The sequence below is a fragment of the Hibiscus syriacus genome, unplaced genomic scaffold (genome assembly GCF_006381635.1).
Source record: "Hibiscus syriacus cultivar Baekdansim isolate YM2019G1 unplaced genomic scaffold, ASM638163v2 tig00110430_pilon, whole genome shotgun sequence".
In the NCBI taxonomy this organism is placed as follows: domain Eukaryota; kingdom Viridiplantae; phylum Streptophyta; class Magnoliopsida; order Malvales; family Malvaceae; genus Hibiscus; species Hibiscus syriacus.
In genome coordinates, this window is record NW_024062734.1 from 1310102 (window position 1) to 1327324 (window position 17223).

Consider the following 17223-nt stretch of genomic DNA (forward strand, 5'->3'; position numbering starts at 1 on the left):
CTCATCTCATATGATCCTGATATTTTCATTACATTACATTGCCTTGTTATTATTATTGCCTCACTAAGTCGATGACTTAGCGTGTGAGTGTTTCACACGTAGGATCCGAGGAATTAGACGAGACAGGTGAAGCAGCTTGACAGTATTACTCCTGCAACCACCAGATCAGAAGCAACTTAATCAGTAGGTCATTTTGTTATGTAAATAGCAGTTGGCATGTAATTAAAGGGTTAAGTTGTGTATGCTCTGAATATCTTTGTAAACTTATATTACAGTATGTATATTAATGTATTTTCTTAATATAAGTTCAAATATTTTACTATTATTTATTAAGAGTTATGTTTTAAAGTCAATGTAGTATCTCTGACTCATATCCGGGTCGGGTATGGGTTGGGGGTGTTACACTAATTCTAGAGCTAATAACCACCGACGACATTTGGTCTCTACAACCACCTTAGCCGTCGCATACATAGTTAATTCACACAATCATAAATGGGATATTTGATTGTTATACAAATCTAATCATATTTCAAACAATTCTAAAAGATATATGTAAATTATTATATATCGTAGAATAAACTAGTATATAAAACAACGCTTAAAAATTATTCAAGATATGATTAAATGTGTAAACTGATGCAAATAACTTACGATGCTTTCTAATTATATGTAGGTGCGAAATTTGTAAGTCTTAACTAATTCAGTAATAATACTTTATACAAGTGTAAAGTGTTAATGATATGATTATACGATAATGAAATCATATTTACTATGCTTATAAATTATTCACTTGTACTTTTTATAAAGTTATAAATAACACAGAATGAGTATATATATATGCACACACAAAGGGTTCAAGAGATGCCTGCTTTCTTCCTCACTACAACACCAGTAAGGTACAGAAGAAAAATTTCATGTCAGCCCCCGGACATTGAATGACAAAACAAAGTTTTGTACCCTCAGATGAATGGGACCAAACCTCAAGTGTCTGAGAGTCAACATTGCTGTCTTGTCTGATCTGACGGTCAAAACTTTGATTCCTCCATTAAAATCCAGCGGTGGTCGTGGACCTCCCAACCTTTTGATCCATGATTAATGATGATATACCTGTCCACTGTGTGTGTGTTTGCTGTCGTTTTACATGCAGAAACTACAAAAAAACGCAATGCGAATTTTAATGTTCACTGCCCCATTTGATACTGCATTTCCTCTGCAATTATGAGTCTGCAACAACATATCTTCAACTAACACAGAGAGGTAATGGAAAATATCTTGTATTTTTATAATTTGGTTTACATAACTGATAGATCTTATAGTTGATGGAATTTGATAAAAGGAGTGGTCTGGAACTGACCACCTTCACTTTGATGAATGTACTACATATTATTCTAGGGTTGACTAGACCAAACTTTGCTTTTGCAATTATGACTTTACCAACTTCACCTCTCCATCCCATTTATGCACTTCCGTATGCTTCCATCTTCATAAATTGCATGCTATCTAAGGTTTTTTTTATTCATCGTTATATTTCTTAAATAAGATTAAAGGGTAGAATTTTAATATCGTAAATGGAGTAAATTGAATTAGAAGGATCGTTCTCATGTCACTAATTAATAGTTTTTTTTTTGTTTTTTCACCTTAAGTACGGAAAGATTTTCTCAAAATCCAAATAAATTTTAGTAGATCTAGAAAAAAAAGTTTGGATTTTCTTTTACCTTCATATTCTTTTAAAAAAAATAACTATTGGGGCATGGCAATCTTTCAATATGATGGTCCCTATGTCATTTCGTACTCATCTATCGATCATATATCTAAATCGAAATTCAATCATCGTAAAAATATGGTCACTAGAAATCGAAAATAAGTTTTTTTTTTGCCATTTTGGGTTTTTTATATTTAGATTTTTTTCTAGGGTTTTAGTTTTTTTTTAATTTAAGGTTTTCTTATCCTCATAATTTGTGTATTATGTAGGGTTTTTGTTAGAATAAGTTAGGTTTAAATAGGAGAAATCAATTGGATTTTAGGGAGGGACAATCGAATTTGAATTTTAGTGGAAAATGGGGTTTGGTGACCATATTTTCAATAGATTAGGTTGTTAGGGTTGCATGATAGAGTCTCAATGTGAAAGGATGTCATAAGAGACAAACACATGATTTTTAATTAGGGGTCGAATTTATAAAATTTTAAAATTAAACGAATTTATAAAATTTTTGGGACGAAAATAGATTACTAATAAAAAATATATATATATATCTAAATTATATGAGAATTTAATTTTTTTAAGGAGGTGACTACCTTCACTCGTTCCCTTTAAGTCCTTCCCTCAATGCTATCAAACATGGGAGATCGGGTTTTAACCTGATTTGGGTAAATTTTGGTTTTGGTTCGAATAGTGGATTATTGGTAAACATATTCGTCGATAATAAAAATCATGAGAAAATTACAAGAGTTGTACGGAAAATGACATTCTCTAGTCTATGCAAAATTAGACAAGGGCCACTTGCCTAGGGATCATACATGAATCTGAAACATATATTCATGGTCATTTCTTACACATGCTTGCGTAGGATGAATAAAAAAAAAGAGTAAGTTTTGTGGGCAATGAATTCAAGATGTTACTTTAATGGCTTACAACAATGGTTTGGACGGCTCTAGAGCAAAGCCTTCACGGTCACATAGTCCTCAACAGGTCGGTGCACCTCTCATATCAACAAAATTTCTCCCTCGAAAGCTTACTATGATGTTGTAACGTACAATCGTTATTGTCTTTGTTTATTCAACGTTAAGATCTTTAAAATCTGTTAAAGTTTTTTAAATTTTGTACCTTTAGAGATTTTCAAAATATTCAAAATTTCATGCTCTTCAGATAGTTACAACATTTGACATGACTTATAACAGGTTCACGTAATATATAATCTAATTTCTGACTTAAATATATTTAATATATCAACCTACAAATAATCATTATAATCTTAGGTCTGATACTAACACTCCAACACTATCAATCAATATATAAGTCATCACGTAAGGCTCATAAAAAGAACAAGATCTCTTTTCCTCCGCTCCCTCTCTATATCTCTTTCGATAATTGTTCATCGTCGTCTTCATTCCATCTGTTCTATCATTTCTCTCTACAAAATCATTGACTGTGATTTCCCACTTAAATTAAAAGAAATTGTCTAAAAAATCACAATCCCTCTTTCAAAGGCCACAAGTTTAGGGATTATATATGAAACCGACGCATAGAGATTGGCAAGGGAGGGGGATAAGTCCATATGGTCATCTCAATCACATATGCTTGTGTAGGAAGAATATGAAGAAAGTAGGCTTTTGTAGTTTTGTGTGTGGCAATAATGATAAAAAGTCGAGCCGTGTCGGGACGTGGGTTCAAGGGGCTCACAGCATTGGTTGGACGGCTGGCTCGAGAGTCCTACATAGGTCGGTGACTGGCTGCACCACCCCCAAGCCATATGGGTCCCCCTTTCATCTTCTCTGGGTTTCTTTTGTTTGTACCATAATTGTGTGTGTTTACACGAATCTTGTTTTAGATATCTGGAACACAGACTGGGGTTGGAGATGATTGTAATGAGTTGCAAATTGCAATGATTTTGGGGTGGAAATGGCGGACAAGTGGGAGCTGAGAACCGCCCAAAGGGTGCCAGCCACTAGTTGCAGACGTGCCTCAACATCATTCCCTTTGCTATGAAATGAGCCAAAGATCCTAACAAAAATCAAATGGATCATTCTACTTATAGAGGTGGCCCCTGTTATCTTATCTCCTCCTATAATTTCGTCATAATTATGTGGATATTTTCACTAAACGACCATATTACTACTCATTCTTGTGTTCACTGATCATAGCCTCTCACTTTCATTGTTTAACTAATACTTTTCTTTTGAACTTATGTAAGTTAAAAATGTAATATCTTATTAAAGAATAAAGTTAATCAATAGAGTTGGTTTAAATGGTAAGAAGTTTGATATCGTTTAAGTAAAATATCGAGTTCGAGTTCTTGTGTATGCCGAAAATTCTCATTAAAAGATTCACCCAACAAAACTAAGTGTGCGACACGGGTCGGTCTAAACGAATGAAGAGAATCTTTCCGGGTATACTTGCACACACTCCACCTTGTTGATTTTTGTTCTCTAACAAGATAATTCTTATTGAATTTTATTTTTAAATTCTTTTCATTCCTCTCAACGTCTCTTGTCCTTATTTTAAATTCAGAGACTCCCACTCTTATATTATTTTAAGAATAAATATTAAAATTATATATAATTCTTTAGTAAATTTATAATAAGAGATATAATTTTAATTTTATATAATTATATATAAAATTTTAATTTAATAATTTTTTTTATAAATTATTAATAATATTTATTAATATAACATCAATTTATATTTATGTAATGTATATATAAAAAAGTATATTATTTAATATAAAAATAAATAAATATTTAACTAACATATATATTATGTACTTCATCCATTTTTACAATAGAATATGATATGATCATACTACTATACTAGTAAGAAATTAGCATACAATATAATAACTTTTTAAAATTATACGTGGTAATATATAAATTTTAGGTATAATATAAAAAATGTGATATCATTTGACTAAATAATCATTTTAGTTTTTTTTTGTTTTGAGTATTTTAGTTCATAACGTTTCATTTTAAGGTTTTTTTTCTACGCCTACCTACTCTGCTTTTATTATTCTTTATTTATTTATTTTTATTTTTATAACATAATATAACTATTTTTTATGTTTATTACGTGAACGTATCAAGTAACTTAGTGATAAAAGGAAATATGATTCATTTTAGTGATTTTAAGTTTGAACAACTACGTACGCAGATTGTGTTTGTGTATGAGTATTATTAGTTAGTTAAGAAAATTTTAAACAAATACTACCTTATAATCTTCTTAGACTATTCAAAAAAAAAAAGACAAAGTGAATCAAGGAACTCGTTGAGATTATTGAAGGGGTGCTCTTTAGGATAAATAAATTTGATTTGATTAAAACATTATTATTTTTATATTTTTGTATTATTTGAGTCGAGTTATTCGAGTCAACATAAATTTTGTGTTCAAGTCATGTTTAAATTTTCAAAGTTTGAAAATCTTAAAAGTTAAAAATTAAAACGATGTTATTTTTGTCCTTCATAACTTTTGGTTCCTGATTTTTTTTTGGTTTTTTATTTTTTTAAGTATATTTTGATCAAATTTGAACTAAGCGTTTCTAAATCAATGTAGAATATCTATGTAGCTTCAATTTTTTTAATAACAGATTTATTCTTTTTTTTTCAAATTAGTCCCTTAACTTTATATAATTTTCTTATTCCTTCAATTCCTCATTTTAAGTCCGTTTTTCCAAATTTACGTGACATGTTTCTCTACCTCTATAGAATACTTATCTAACTTCATTTCCTATTTAAGAAATAAATTTTATTTTTTTAAATTTTAAAACCATCAACTTTGTATTTTATTCAATTTGATCATTCTATTGTAACACTTTTATAAATTTTTTTATTCTCATCAATTTATTGACTCTTTCATACTCCAAGTACATTCTTTAAGAAATGATATTATAAATATATTTTACAATTTTAGATAGTATTTGGTTTATTAAATAACATTACAAACCTTATTTACACATATAAATTTTATTATCCTAAAAAAAAGGTTACCAACAAACTTTCTGTTAAGTGACGATAATTAAGAGTCCCACATTTGTTAATTAAGAGTCCATTTAAAAGGACAGTAAAATTAGTTTTGATGAAATTAAAATAATGATGGCGATGAGATTAGTTATTATAACAGTGATATTAAAATCAATAATGGGATATATGTTATAATTTTTTTGAAAGACATATGTTATAATTAGTTAATAATAATGAGGATAAGATTAATTATAAGAGGAAGAAAATAACACTATGAGGGACATTATTTTAAAATCTATGAATCTGTATTAAAAATTTTAATGTAGTTAATATTTATGAAAATAATACTAAATTGAATGGTGGAAAGGAAGAAGGGTCCAACGGCACCGTATGGCCAAGCTGTCGTCTTTTTGACATGTCATTGTCTCATCTTAATCACCCTGTAGGCATATCCTTCCCATGTAGTGTAGACCCTGAAAGCTATGTACATCTTTTTAATTCTTTCCCTTTGAAAATTGTTCTCTCCCTCTCTCTCTTTACTTTTCTTCATTCTTCTTCTTCTCCTCTCATTCGAGGCCAATATCAAATAGCTCAAAGCTCATACATATATATATATATATATATATATGTTATGAGTTATGATAGTTTGATGGTTAATTAGTTTATGGCAATAGTAATACCGGAAGCAGCAATCATGAGCAACGACCCCAACGATAATAATAATAGCAATATCAACGTGGTGGACGACAGCAGCAACCACGACATGAGCATCAGCAGCAGCAGCAATGATGACCACGAGCACGACGTGGTCATGCCTGGTTTTCGGTTCCACCCTACCGAGGAAGAACTCGTGGAGTTCTACCTTCGCCGTAAGGTGGAGGACAAGCGTTTTAATGTCGAACTCATTACTTTCCTTGATCTTTATCGCTATGACCCCTGGGAGCTTCCTGGTAAAAAACTACAAAATTCTTTGTTTCCCTCTTCATTTCTTTCCTTCTTCTTCTCTCTATCACACACACATACACACACACACATACGTATGTATATATCTTTTGTTTGAATTCTTGTGCGGCACATCTCAGCCTTGGCAGCAATTGGGGAGAAAGAATGGTTCTTCTATGTGCCGAGAGACAGGAAGTACAGAAACGGGGATCGACCGAATCGTGTTACGACGTCCGGGTACTGGAAGGCAACCGGAGCAGACCGTATGATTCGAGGCGAGAAGTCTCGATCCATTGGTCTCAAGAAAACCCTAGTCTTCTACTCTGGTAAAGCTCCCAAGGGAATCCGATCCAGTTGGATTATGAACGAGTATCGCTTGCCTCACCACGAAACCGAACGCTACAAAAAGGTATATTCCACTTATAATTTGTTGCGCCATCTATTTGTTTACCTATAGACTTATATAAGAGCTAAGAGGGTGTAAGATCTTATGTTCAAGCAATTAAATATGTAAGATATGTTAGTTGTTAAGGACTAAAAAAGATTCTAAACATATATTATCTTATTATCGTACCAACTAAGTGTTCTTCCACCGAACCCTAATTTCTCTTTTGAAAAATTCATAATTGCAAGGTTTTCCTCAAATCTTGTTATTAATTGATTTCTTTACTGTATTTGCATGAACTTTGGATTCAATGACCAAAAAGAACCCTTACACTTACATTTATTCAATACTACTATTACTTCCAGTCACGAGTATCATAACTGTAACCGATGCTCAATGTCCACAAACATTTAATTGAGGCGTGGGAATTGCTTCTTCCTTCTCTTCACCAGCTCCGGTTTCGTTTTTCAGGCAGAAATATCACTTTGCCGGGTGTACAAGAGAGCCGGAGTGGAGGATCACCCGTCGCTACCCCGTTCTCTTCTCACCATGCGGCCGTCGGACTCGTCCAGAGGACAATTGTCGATGGAGAAGAGATATCCCCAAGAGGCAGCAGCTCAACAAGCCATGGAAAAAATAAGTGAAACCGAAGGAAGCAGTAGCACTAGTACTTCTGATGTTACAACAACTCTTGGACTTTCGAAACGGAACGTATACCGTCCGATGGATCCTCTTCCTATCAGCACAACATTAGGAATACCATCTGGAATGGAAGGTGAAGGAATGTTCTTAAACCAGTCAAAGCAAGGCTTCTGCTCTTTACTCCCCAATCCCACTACTCTCTTCCAGCCAGGCCCTTTTTCCGTTTCGCCAAACGTCGTAGTCGTCGACGATCTCCACCGGCTAGTAAGCTTCCAACAACATACATTGAACCAGCAGCAATACTACAATCCAAATCATCCCCATCTACATCTCCAGAATCATGAACAACAACAACAACAGCAACCGGAGTTCTCGACCTTGCCGCCACAATCACAGGCACAACAGCTTTCTCTGAACGTGCTACCAGCCACAGAACCTAGTCCGACGGCCTTTTTGGGCAGGCTTTGGGAGTGGAATCCGATCCCAGAAGCTAACAGGGAGTATAACAACCCTTTCAAGTAGGCGCCGCAGCTACATATTGATATAAACTATATGTACTGCTACTCATCTGTAGAGGTTGTTCGATTCCTTTAGAGTGATTATTTGTTGCTGCTGTTTAGCTATATGTAGTAGGGTGAGGCTGCAACCCAACTAAAGGAATACATTTTGTTTAACATGTTATATACAGTGTTAGAAGTGGAAGAAGAAACCATTATGTATTTCCCGAATCCAATTGCAACCAAAACAACATTTGAATATTGTATAAATCTACATTTTCAATTGTGTTGTGTTTATGATGATTACATACATAATATATACCATTTTAGGTGTAAAAATTTTAAGTTTTAACTAATATAATAAGATTATTTTATATAAATGTTGATGATATGACTATACGATATTAATGAAAGCATGTTTAGTTTACTTACATATAAGATAAAAAAGTATGATATATGTAGTGATTGTTGATACATTTATAAAATTTAAAACATGTTAGCGTTGCTAATTCGAATGTATAAATATGTTTAATTTTTTATTTTGCCTATACGTTACAAGTACGAATTATGTATAATACACGATAGGTTGATAGTGTTATCAAATGATATTTGAGCTAAATGGCATATTGTTTCAAATACTCTCGACGTTAACCCATCAAGTAATCTCAACGGTTGAATGGCATGTTGTTTTCTTTAGAGGTTCTGAATTAGAACAATTATGTTTGTGAGGAGTGTATGCGTTGTCAATAGTTAAAAGAATATTATAAACAACTACTATCTCGTAATTACTTCAAACTATTTAAAAAATCCTCTCGACATAAAAGTATGTTTAGTTACTTATATAATATGATTAAAATATGAATTATATACTATAGTAATTATATATATATATATATTTAACATGTTTAATTGAGGGAGAGAATAATTAGTGAATAATTAGGTAGGTGTATGGGGCATAAGTACATTTTAGAGTGGAACAGCTCGCCCCCTCTAATTTTTAGAACCAAGTAGAGTGGTCCATGTACATAACTCTTTGAATTTCAAATATTAATTACTCTTGTTCAGATCAAATTCACCATTTATTGTGATTTGTTACAATATTATTCAGTCTAATTGAAATCGACTTTGACACGTCAAATGTAGTTTCTTATGTATAATTATTCAATTGAATGAAAATTTTAAATTAGATCGTACTACTTTAAAACTCAATTAAGTTTTGTATATTTTTGTCAAATTTTATAATTCTTTTAACATTTTTAATGGATTTAAATGTATTTCTAATATTTTATCATTTTTAATTTTTTTATGCGAAAGTACAAAATAAGTAATATTAATATTGATAAAAGTATAAAATAGTTGGCGCCAACTTAACAAGTTTGATGCTTTTTCTTTCAGCTGCTTCAATTTGATAGAATATTTGAATTTTAAAAGTTAAAAAAAATATTTTTTTTAAGAAAAGTTTGAGTCCAAAAATGTCATTAGGCCTTTTCCTTTCGATAATTTATATTTAATATCCATGAAATGCTTCAAAAATTATAAGAAGAAGAAGAATCCATAAACCAAGAGTAATTACTAATTAGTAATGGATTAAAAAGGAAGGTACCTAATTATCTCAATGACAAAGTTGTAAGTTATGCACGAATTAAGTGATCTCGGTGATAAAAGAATTGTTGTTATTATTTGAGGTTCTGAGTTCGAGCCATATGAACGTCAAGAGTATGAACGTTCAATATCAAATGGTTAAGAGTTATCTTTAAACAGATATAATCGTAGTTACTTCAAATATAACATAATCATATCAACTCGACTATTTTTTTCAAGTACTATGATTATATGAATTCAACTACTTCAAATATAACATAATATGTGTCTATTAATCCACTTCTGGACTACATAATCCTTATTCATTGGTCACACCCTGGAAAGAACTTGTTCAAGATTCCCAGCCGCCAAACAGATGGAGCATTCAGCAGTAGTTGAATTCCCCATCAATTTACCATCTTAACAAAATGCCCTATGCCAGAGGAGCATCCGGCTGATTCTCCGGCATGGCCTTTCGGAATTCCGAAAGCTCACTATAAGCCCCATTCAACCGAGTTAAAAGCGGGAATTTAGCCTACAAGATAATAGGAAAAGAGAATTCATGTCAGCAAAGTTAACAAACATCAGTTAGGTGCACGAACTAGTAGTTCATGGAATAAGTAGATTACCATGTCAACATTGAACCGTTTAGTCCCATAATGAAGTTGTGGTGCTAGAAACACATCTGCCTGCAAAGAAAGTTCACAGGTCTTATTCTACGGTACATTACGAGCGAGCAGTTTCAATCGGAACTCGAGTCACAAACTCTGAACATAAAGTTGCAAATTTATACATGAGAGAATGGAACAAACCATGGAAACTTCGTCTCCGGTCGCATATCTTCCGGCACGATCTTTCAACAGCTTCTCAAGCGCTGAAACCAAGAAGCATTAATCCATTAGAGGAAGCAATAACACTCATGACACTTAATCTTAGGAGGAGGAGGCCTTATAACTTACCTTCAAAGCCTTTCTCAATATGGAATTTTGCCCAAGGAATTCTCTCATCTGGACCTACTTTTGCCTCAATGTACTTCTGTAAAGGTAAAAGCAGCAAATCAAATGCAATCCCTTGTATATTTCAACAATACTCAAAACGAGTATCTGCTCGTTTTTGGGCGAATTCACTCGGATACTAACCAGCACAGTTGCATTCTGAAGAGGCTGAATGCTTGAGCAAACAATATTTGCAGCCTGTGGAACAATGTGTGAGAACTCATTAGTCATTAGCCTAGTAAAACATGAATAATTAATCATACAAAGGAGAGCAGAGACCTGTATATTGAGTGCCTTCTTTGCAATATCAGATGGAAACAAGGGGATTTGAGGGTATTTCTCCTCCAGATACTATTGGTTTAATTCCACATTCATTAAAAACAAACAAATCAAGCTAAGTAATGAATACAATAGCATTGACTGAACAGAATAAACAGAAAACTGACCATGAAAATAGCAAAAGAGTCCGAAATGACAACGTCGCCGTCCACCAGCACCGGTACATATCCAATGGGATTCAGCTTTTGGAACTCTAACCATTTTCCACAGTTTCAACAATGTTTCAATTACAGTACTTAATGGAATAGAATCAAAATAGTAAGCGTTGAACCAGAAAAGGAAAATTTATAACCAGGACTGAATTGTTCCCCCTTAAGCAAGTTAACAGGTATGTACTGGTATTCCAGAGCTGCCAAATCCAGAAACCAAAAGTGATTACTAATCAGTAATAGATTGAAAAAGGATAGGAAAAAAACAATAAAGAAGAAGGTACATTTGAGGTTGAGGGCCATTCTGATGCGGCAGGAGCAGGAGCTCCTCCAGTAAGAATACAGCTTCAGTTTGTTCTGCTGCTGTGCCTGTTCATGTTCATGTTGATGCACCATTTTGATAGTTTAATTAATCCATAACCAGTACCATGATAGCAAATGAATAAAAGTAGATGAACAGAGAAGATCTCACCATATTGCCTGTTGCTACTAACGAATTCAAAAGTCAACGATCTCTTCCAGGGATCTTGTTTTTCTCCATTACAAGGTGACATGTTATATGTGATGGAATTCTTAGTTATTTAATGGGTAAACTACACGTTTAGTATCCTAACTAACACTTCTATTCCATTTTGATCATCCAACTTTTTTTTGTTTCAAAACCATACCTAATGTTTAGTTTTGGTTTCATTTTGGTCACTCATCATTAAAAAATCAACGTGTCACCGTATGATAATGCCATGTCATCATTGAAAAAATGACATGCTAGTAGTTCTGTTAATTTTTTAATGGTGAATGACCAAAAGGAAACCAAAACTAAATATTAGGTATGCTTTTGAAATAAAAATAGTTGTGTGACCAAAATAGAATAAAGTGATAGTGGGCTACACAACGTATAATTTACCCTATTTAAATTGATGATAAGATTAGGTGGCCTAAGTGATAAAGAAGAATGTTTTCCTTAAAAGATCCAAGTTTGAACAACCATGTCGGTATGAGATATGCACATTGTCAATAATTAAGAAAAGAAATTATAAATAGGTATTATCTTATAATTATTATTTACTATTAAAAAATGTTTGAGAATGGACATTTGAATTCAAGCTAGTAGTTTATTCTTTTCAACAAGGGATAACTCACATCTTAGTCCTTAAAGTTGTTCACTTTTTCCATATTGGTACCCAAACTTTTTTTTTGTCCACGGTACTTGGACTGGTCTACTTTTCCCACTTTATCATCTAAACCTTTTTAGTCCACGCTGATACGTGAACTTGTTTACTTTTCCCACATTGATACTTTTTTACAACGATTTTAATTTCTATAACTTCACATTTTAATAATTTTTTGGTGATGTTAAATTGTTACAAAAAAGAACAGGCATGAGAGAAGAGTTTAGGTAGCAACATGGACTCAAAAAAGTTTAGATATTAATATGGAAAAAAAATAGACAATACCAATGTGAATTAAATCAAAAGTTAAATACCAATATAGAAAAAATGGACAAATTAAGTAGCTAAGATGTAACTATCCCTTTCAAAATAATAACGCATAAAATATACCAATGGAGGCTTTGTTTAGTTATTATTATAATGGGCCATGCTCATCACATTGCTAATATCCTATATTTGTGAATGGTTGGTAACTCAACCTCGGTTTATAATTAATTATTGGGTAAATTACACCCATGACCACTTAACTATAAGAGATTATAATCTGATTGTTGATCTTTTAATTTTATCAATGAGATCACTTGATTATTTAAATGATGTTAATCAATTCATTTGTTGTTAACATTTGAAATAGAAAATGGCATGATAGTTAATAAATTTGATATAATTACACATTTGATCCTCATTATTTATATATTCTATCAATTTGATCCTAATTTTAACTAATTTCAATAGATGTATTCCTCCAAGATGGTGGCACATGACACTTAGTAAAATATGTCACCATCTGGTTAGATGATTTTTTTACTTATTTTTATTTTTTTAATTCAATAAATTAAATGTTACGGTCAGTTCCTCCATTGAATGTTAATAACAGGTGACTTGATTTATATTATTTAAATAGTTAAGTGATCTTATTGATAAAATTAAAAGATCGGTGATTATGTTGGAATCTTCTTATAATTAAATGATCATGGGTACAGTTTACCCTTAATTATTGCTTACATACTCCAACCCCTTTCATTGACCGATTATATTTAATTAAATTAATTAGGTACAGAAAGTTTGCATTTGATTATTTAATTAGTTTGCTAACGGTACAGATGATTCAATGAGGTCTCAAGTTTATGAAATCTTCTAATGTGATCCTTATACTTTAAAACTACTTGTGAATTGTGTATTATTGGTGGAATTGACTTAATAATGTTGATTGTAGATGATAAATGATAATTAACACTTACCAAAGAACGGGTGTATTTTCTAATAATATTAGTGAATGAATCGTCTTATAATTTATATTACAAAACTACAAGATTAATGAAAAGGGAAAATACAAAATGTTTTTTTTTATCAATTATGTAACAAGTAGTTGGTTTGGTGTAGTGGTTAAGCCTTACACATCCTGAAAGGGGATTCTGATCCAGTCTCCATAATTTGCGTTTCATATTTTTACGTAATTTTATTAACAATGAGATACTAACACGTGTTATCATCTTATTCGGAAAAAATAATAATTTATTAAAAATAATATATGGACATATTGACTCGGTTACCATTAAGAAATTAAATTGCAAAATGTTTTTTATTAAAAATATGAAATAAAGTTATGTAAATTTTCTACAAAATTAGAGAAACGAGTGGTTTCAATTTAATCAAAATAAATTTCAAATGAAGAATTAAAAAATTATAAATATATGAATATGTCAAAATTTACCTAAAATAAATTGTAAACATCCCCGAAAAATAAATAAATATGATATTTTAAATACAATTTTAACACAAAATATGTCGAACATAAATAAATAAATAATGTAGTGTTTTAAATATAATTATAACACAAAAAGACAACACGTTATAAATACACTAATATAAAAAAAATTACTTACACTAAAATTAGCTGAACGACACGGGTCTATTAATATAGCCATCTATTTCAAATTTGAGGGGAAAATTAAAATATAAATAGCATGATTAATTTGTTAGTTTCTTTGAATCCTGCATAATCAAACCCTAACTTTTAGGAAGAAATTTCATTCTTTTGCTCCTTCAAATTGAACCCAATGTCCCAGGAACACATTTTTTTTTCCACAAAACCATTTTTATTTTATGGCTTGTAATTGCATATATCTCATACAAAGGTTAACTGATATTTCTACAAACAAATATATGATCAGAGAAGGACGTAGGATTTTGTGTTATAGGAGACGAACTTATAAATTTTAGAACGAAAATAGATTATCAATACAAAATAAAAAAAAATTAAAATATAAGAGAATTTTTAAAAAATTTAGGGGCGACCACCCTCACCCGCTCACCCTCGGTCAATCCCTGAATATGACTATGGCATGGAGAATGAAACCACCAAATATAGTTCAGATCAACATGCCATATATGTTTATGATATGTCCATATTACATGATATATGATACTATTGCGTCTTACATTAACTTCAGACTAACATAATCCTTATTATCATTGATCATTCCCTAGAACGAACAACAAAGATGGACCATTCGGCATTAGATGTGTACCTCATCAATCCACCAGGCACCAACGCCCTATGCCAGAGGAGCATCCGGCTGATTCTCCGGCATAGCCTTTTGGAATTCCGGTAGCTCACTATATGCCTCATTCAACCGAGTTAAAAGCGGGAATTTAGTCTACAAAATAATAAGAAAAGAGAAGCCGTGTTAGCCAAGAATACATGTCTGTAAGTATGGAAACTTTAGCTGAAATGAAGAAACGCAAATTAGATGCAGAAACAAGAAGTTCATGAATGAGCGGATTACCATGTCGACATTGAATCGGTTTATCCCAGCATGAATCTGTGGTGCTAGGAATGCATCCGCCTGCAAACAGAGTCGACAGGCCATATTTATGTGTATATGTATATTTTCAGAACATTTCTAACCTGAGTATATAATTTCATTTATTTCTTATTCTAATGTACATTAGGAGTCAACTTCTAAAGAGCATCACAACAAGTAACAGAAGGTGATATTAGCAAACGTCAAACAGAGTTTACATCTATGATTATCTCATGCGCATCTCAATATCCTAAGGCAATATTAGCAAACTTTTAACAAAATTTAGACCTACGGTTAACTCATTTGCATCTCAAAATTCAAAGGCATATATATTTTCCACATCAGCATGAAACTACAACAGTTTTTACCGAAACTATCAATCAAACCAAATTCATTCAAAGTGATATCCGAAATCCTTTCATCCACATCCTGCAACAAATATATAAGCCTTCCAAAAACACTGAAACATATGCACTTTTGTGCATGATTTGCCACGTGCTTTGAGCATGAAGTTGCGTATATAAACATGACAAAATGAAACAAACCATGGCAACTTCATCTCCGATCGCATATTTTCCAGCATGATCTTTTAACAGCTTCTCAAGAGCTGAAACAAAGAAGCATTAATCAAATCAAATGCTAAATCCATTAGAGGAAACAATAAACCCTCATGGCACTTGATCTTAGTAGAATAGTTATATGTATAATGCCTTTACTCATCCCTTACCTCCGAAGCCTTTCTCGATATGAAATTTTGCCCAAAGAATTTTCTCATCCGTACTTACTTTTTCCTCAATGTACTTCTGCAAAAGTAAAAGCAGCAAATCAAACGCAATCCATATACTTTCAATGATCCCATAAAAAACGAAGGCATAAAAGACGCAAATTCACTCGGAAACAAACCAGCACAGCTAGATTCTGAAGAGGCTGAATGCTCGAGCAAACGATATTTGCGGCCTATAAAACGATGTGCAAGTACTCATTAGTGTAGCCTAACTTAGTGACAAGAAACATAAACAAAAACGAAATGAAGGACAGCAGAGACCTGGATATTGAGTGCCTTCTTATAAAGATCAGATGGCAATAAGGGGATTTGAGGGTATTTCTCCTCCAGATACTGTTGGTTTAATTCCAAATTCATTAAAAGCAAATCAAGCAAAGTAATGAATACAATAGAATAGAATTGAATGAAAAGAAGGGGAAACAGAAAAAATGACCATGAAAATTGCAGAAGAGTCTGAAATGACAACGTCACCGTCCACCAGCACCGGTACATATCCAATAGGATTCAGCTTTTGGAATTCTACCCATTTCCCAAGTTTCAACAATGTTTTAAATTCCAATGATTAATGAATTAGAAACAAATTAATAAACCCAGAAAATTTTTAAAAAAATTCTGACCGGGGCTGAACTGCTCCCCCTTAAGCAAGTTAACCGGTATGTACTGATAATCCAGACCTGCCAAAAAAACCCAGAAACCAAAAGAAATTACTAATTACTAATTACTAATAGATTAAAAAGGATTAAAAACCCCCAGAAGAAGAAAGGGAAAACGGAAAGGTACCTTTGAGGTTAAGGGCGATTCTGATGCGGAAGGAGCAGGAGCTCCTCCAGTAAGAATAGAGCTTGAGTTTGTTCTGCTGTTGTGCCTGTTAATGTTCACGTTCATGCACCATTCTTATTGTTAATTCATAATCAGTATCTTTGAACTAATGGAACAGAGATAGATGAACAGAGAAGATTGTACCATAATATCAAGTTGATTCTGGCGAATTAGGAAGTCGGTGTTCAATGCTTTTTTTCTCTTTTACCATCTTCATCTCGTCTTGTCTTTTTTCTCCGGACGTGTCATTATATAATTAAATATATAAAATTAAATTTAAAATTTAGCATTTTTCTATTGACAATAACATTAATATCATTGTAAAGTGGTACTATCACATTAGTATAATGTAAATTTCAACCCATCAAATGTAAAATATGTATAAAATATTTTTTAATATAATATTTAATTACCTAATTTTTATGATGTCAATGTCACATCTTG

At 32.2% G+C, this 17223-nt stretch overlaps 3 protein-coding genes across 5 annotated transcripts; 1 reads left to right on the top strand and 2 right to left on the bottom strand.

Moving 5' to 3' along the window:
* Positions 1-6295: 6295 nt before the first annotated feature.
* LOC120125216 (NAC domain-containing protein 35-like) lies at positions 6296-8162 on the top strand. Of its 2 annotated transcripts, XM_039143697.1 has the most exons (5): positions 6297-6620; positions 6753-7021; positions 7469-7673; positions 7752-7961; positions 7995-8162. In XM_039143697.1, exons 1-5 carry the CDS (start codon positions 6335-6337, stop codon positions 8159-8161), a joined length of 1137 nt encoding a protein of 378 aa, XP_038999628.1. In that variant the 5' UTR covers positions 6297-6334; the 3' UTR covers position 8162. The 2 variants fall into 2 exon arrangements, with proteins under 2 accessions (XP_038999627.1, XP_038999628.1); XM_039143696.1 differs by having other exon boundaries at positions 6296-6620; positions 7469-8162.
* A 1900-nt stretch (positions 8163-10062) lies between these two features.
* On the bottom strand, positions 10063-16952 carry LOC120125435 (glutathione S-transferase zeta class-like). Of its 2 annotated transcripts, none has more exons than XM_039143867.1 (10): positions 16924-16952; positions 11485-11569; positions 11344-11400; positions 11159-11244; positions 10992-11063; positions 10857-10910; positions 10677-10752; positions 10530-10591; positions 10347-10406; positions 10063-10252 (listed from the first exon to the last, which is right to left on the bottom strand). In XM_039143867.1, the coding sequence occupies exons 1-10, from the start codon at positions 16924-16926 to the stop codon at positions 10151-10153; spliced, it is 657 nt and encodes a 218-aa protein (XP_038999798.1). In that variant the 5' UTR covers positions 16927-16952; the 3' UTR covers positions 10063-10150. The 2 variants fall into 2 exon arrangements, with proteins under 2 accessions (XP_038999798.1, XP_038999797.1); XM_039143866.1 differs by lacking the exon at positions 16924-16952 and adding an exon at positions 11673-11723 and having other exon boundaries at positions 10064-10252.
* LOC120125434 (glutathione S-transferase zeta class-like) lies at positions 14723-17016 on the bottom strand. Its single transcript, XM_039143865.1, has 10 exons — positions 16924-17016; positions 16741-16825; positions 16578-16634; positions 16394-16479; positions 16222-16293; positions 16080-16133; positions 15904-15979; positions 15722-15783; positions 15159-15218; positions 14723-15029 (listed from the first exon to the last, which is right to left on the bottom strand). The coding sequence occupies exons 1-10, from the start codon at positions 16924-16926 to the stop codon at positions 14928-14930; spliced, it is 657 nt and encodes a 218-aa protein (XP_038999796.1). The 5' UTR covers positions 16927-17016; the 3' UTR covers positions 14723-14927.
* Positions 17017-17223: the final 207 nt, after the last annotated feature.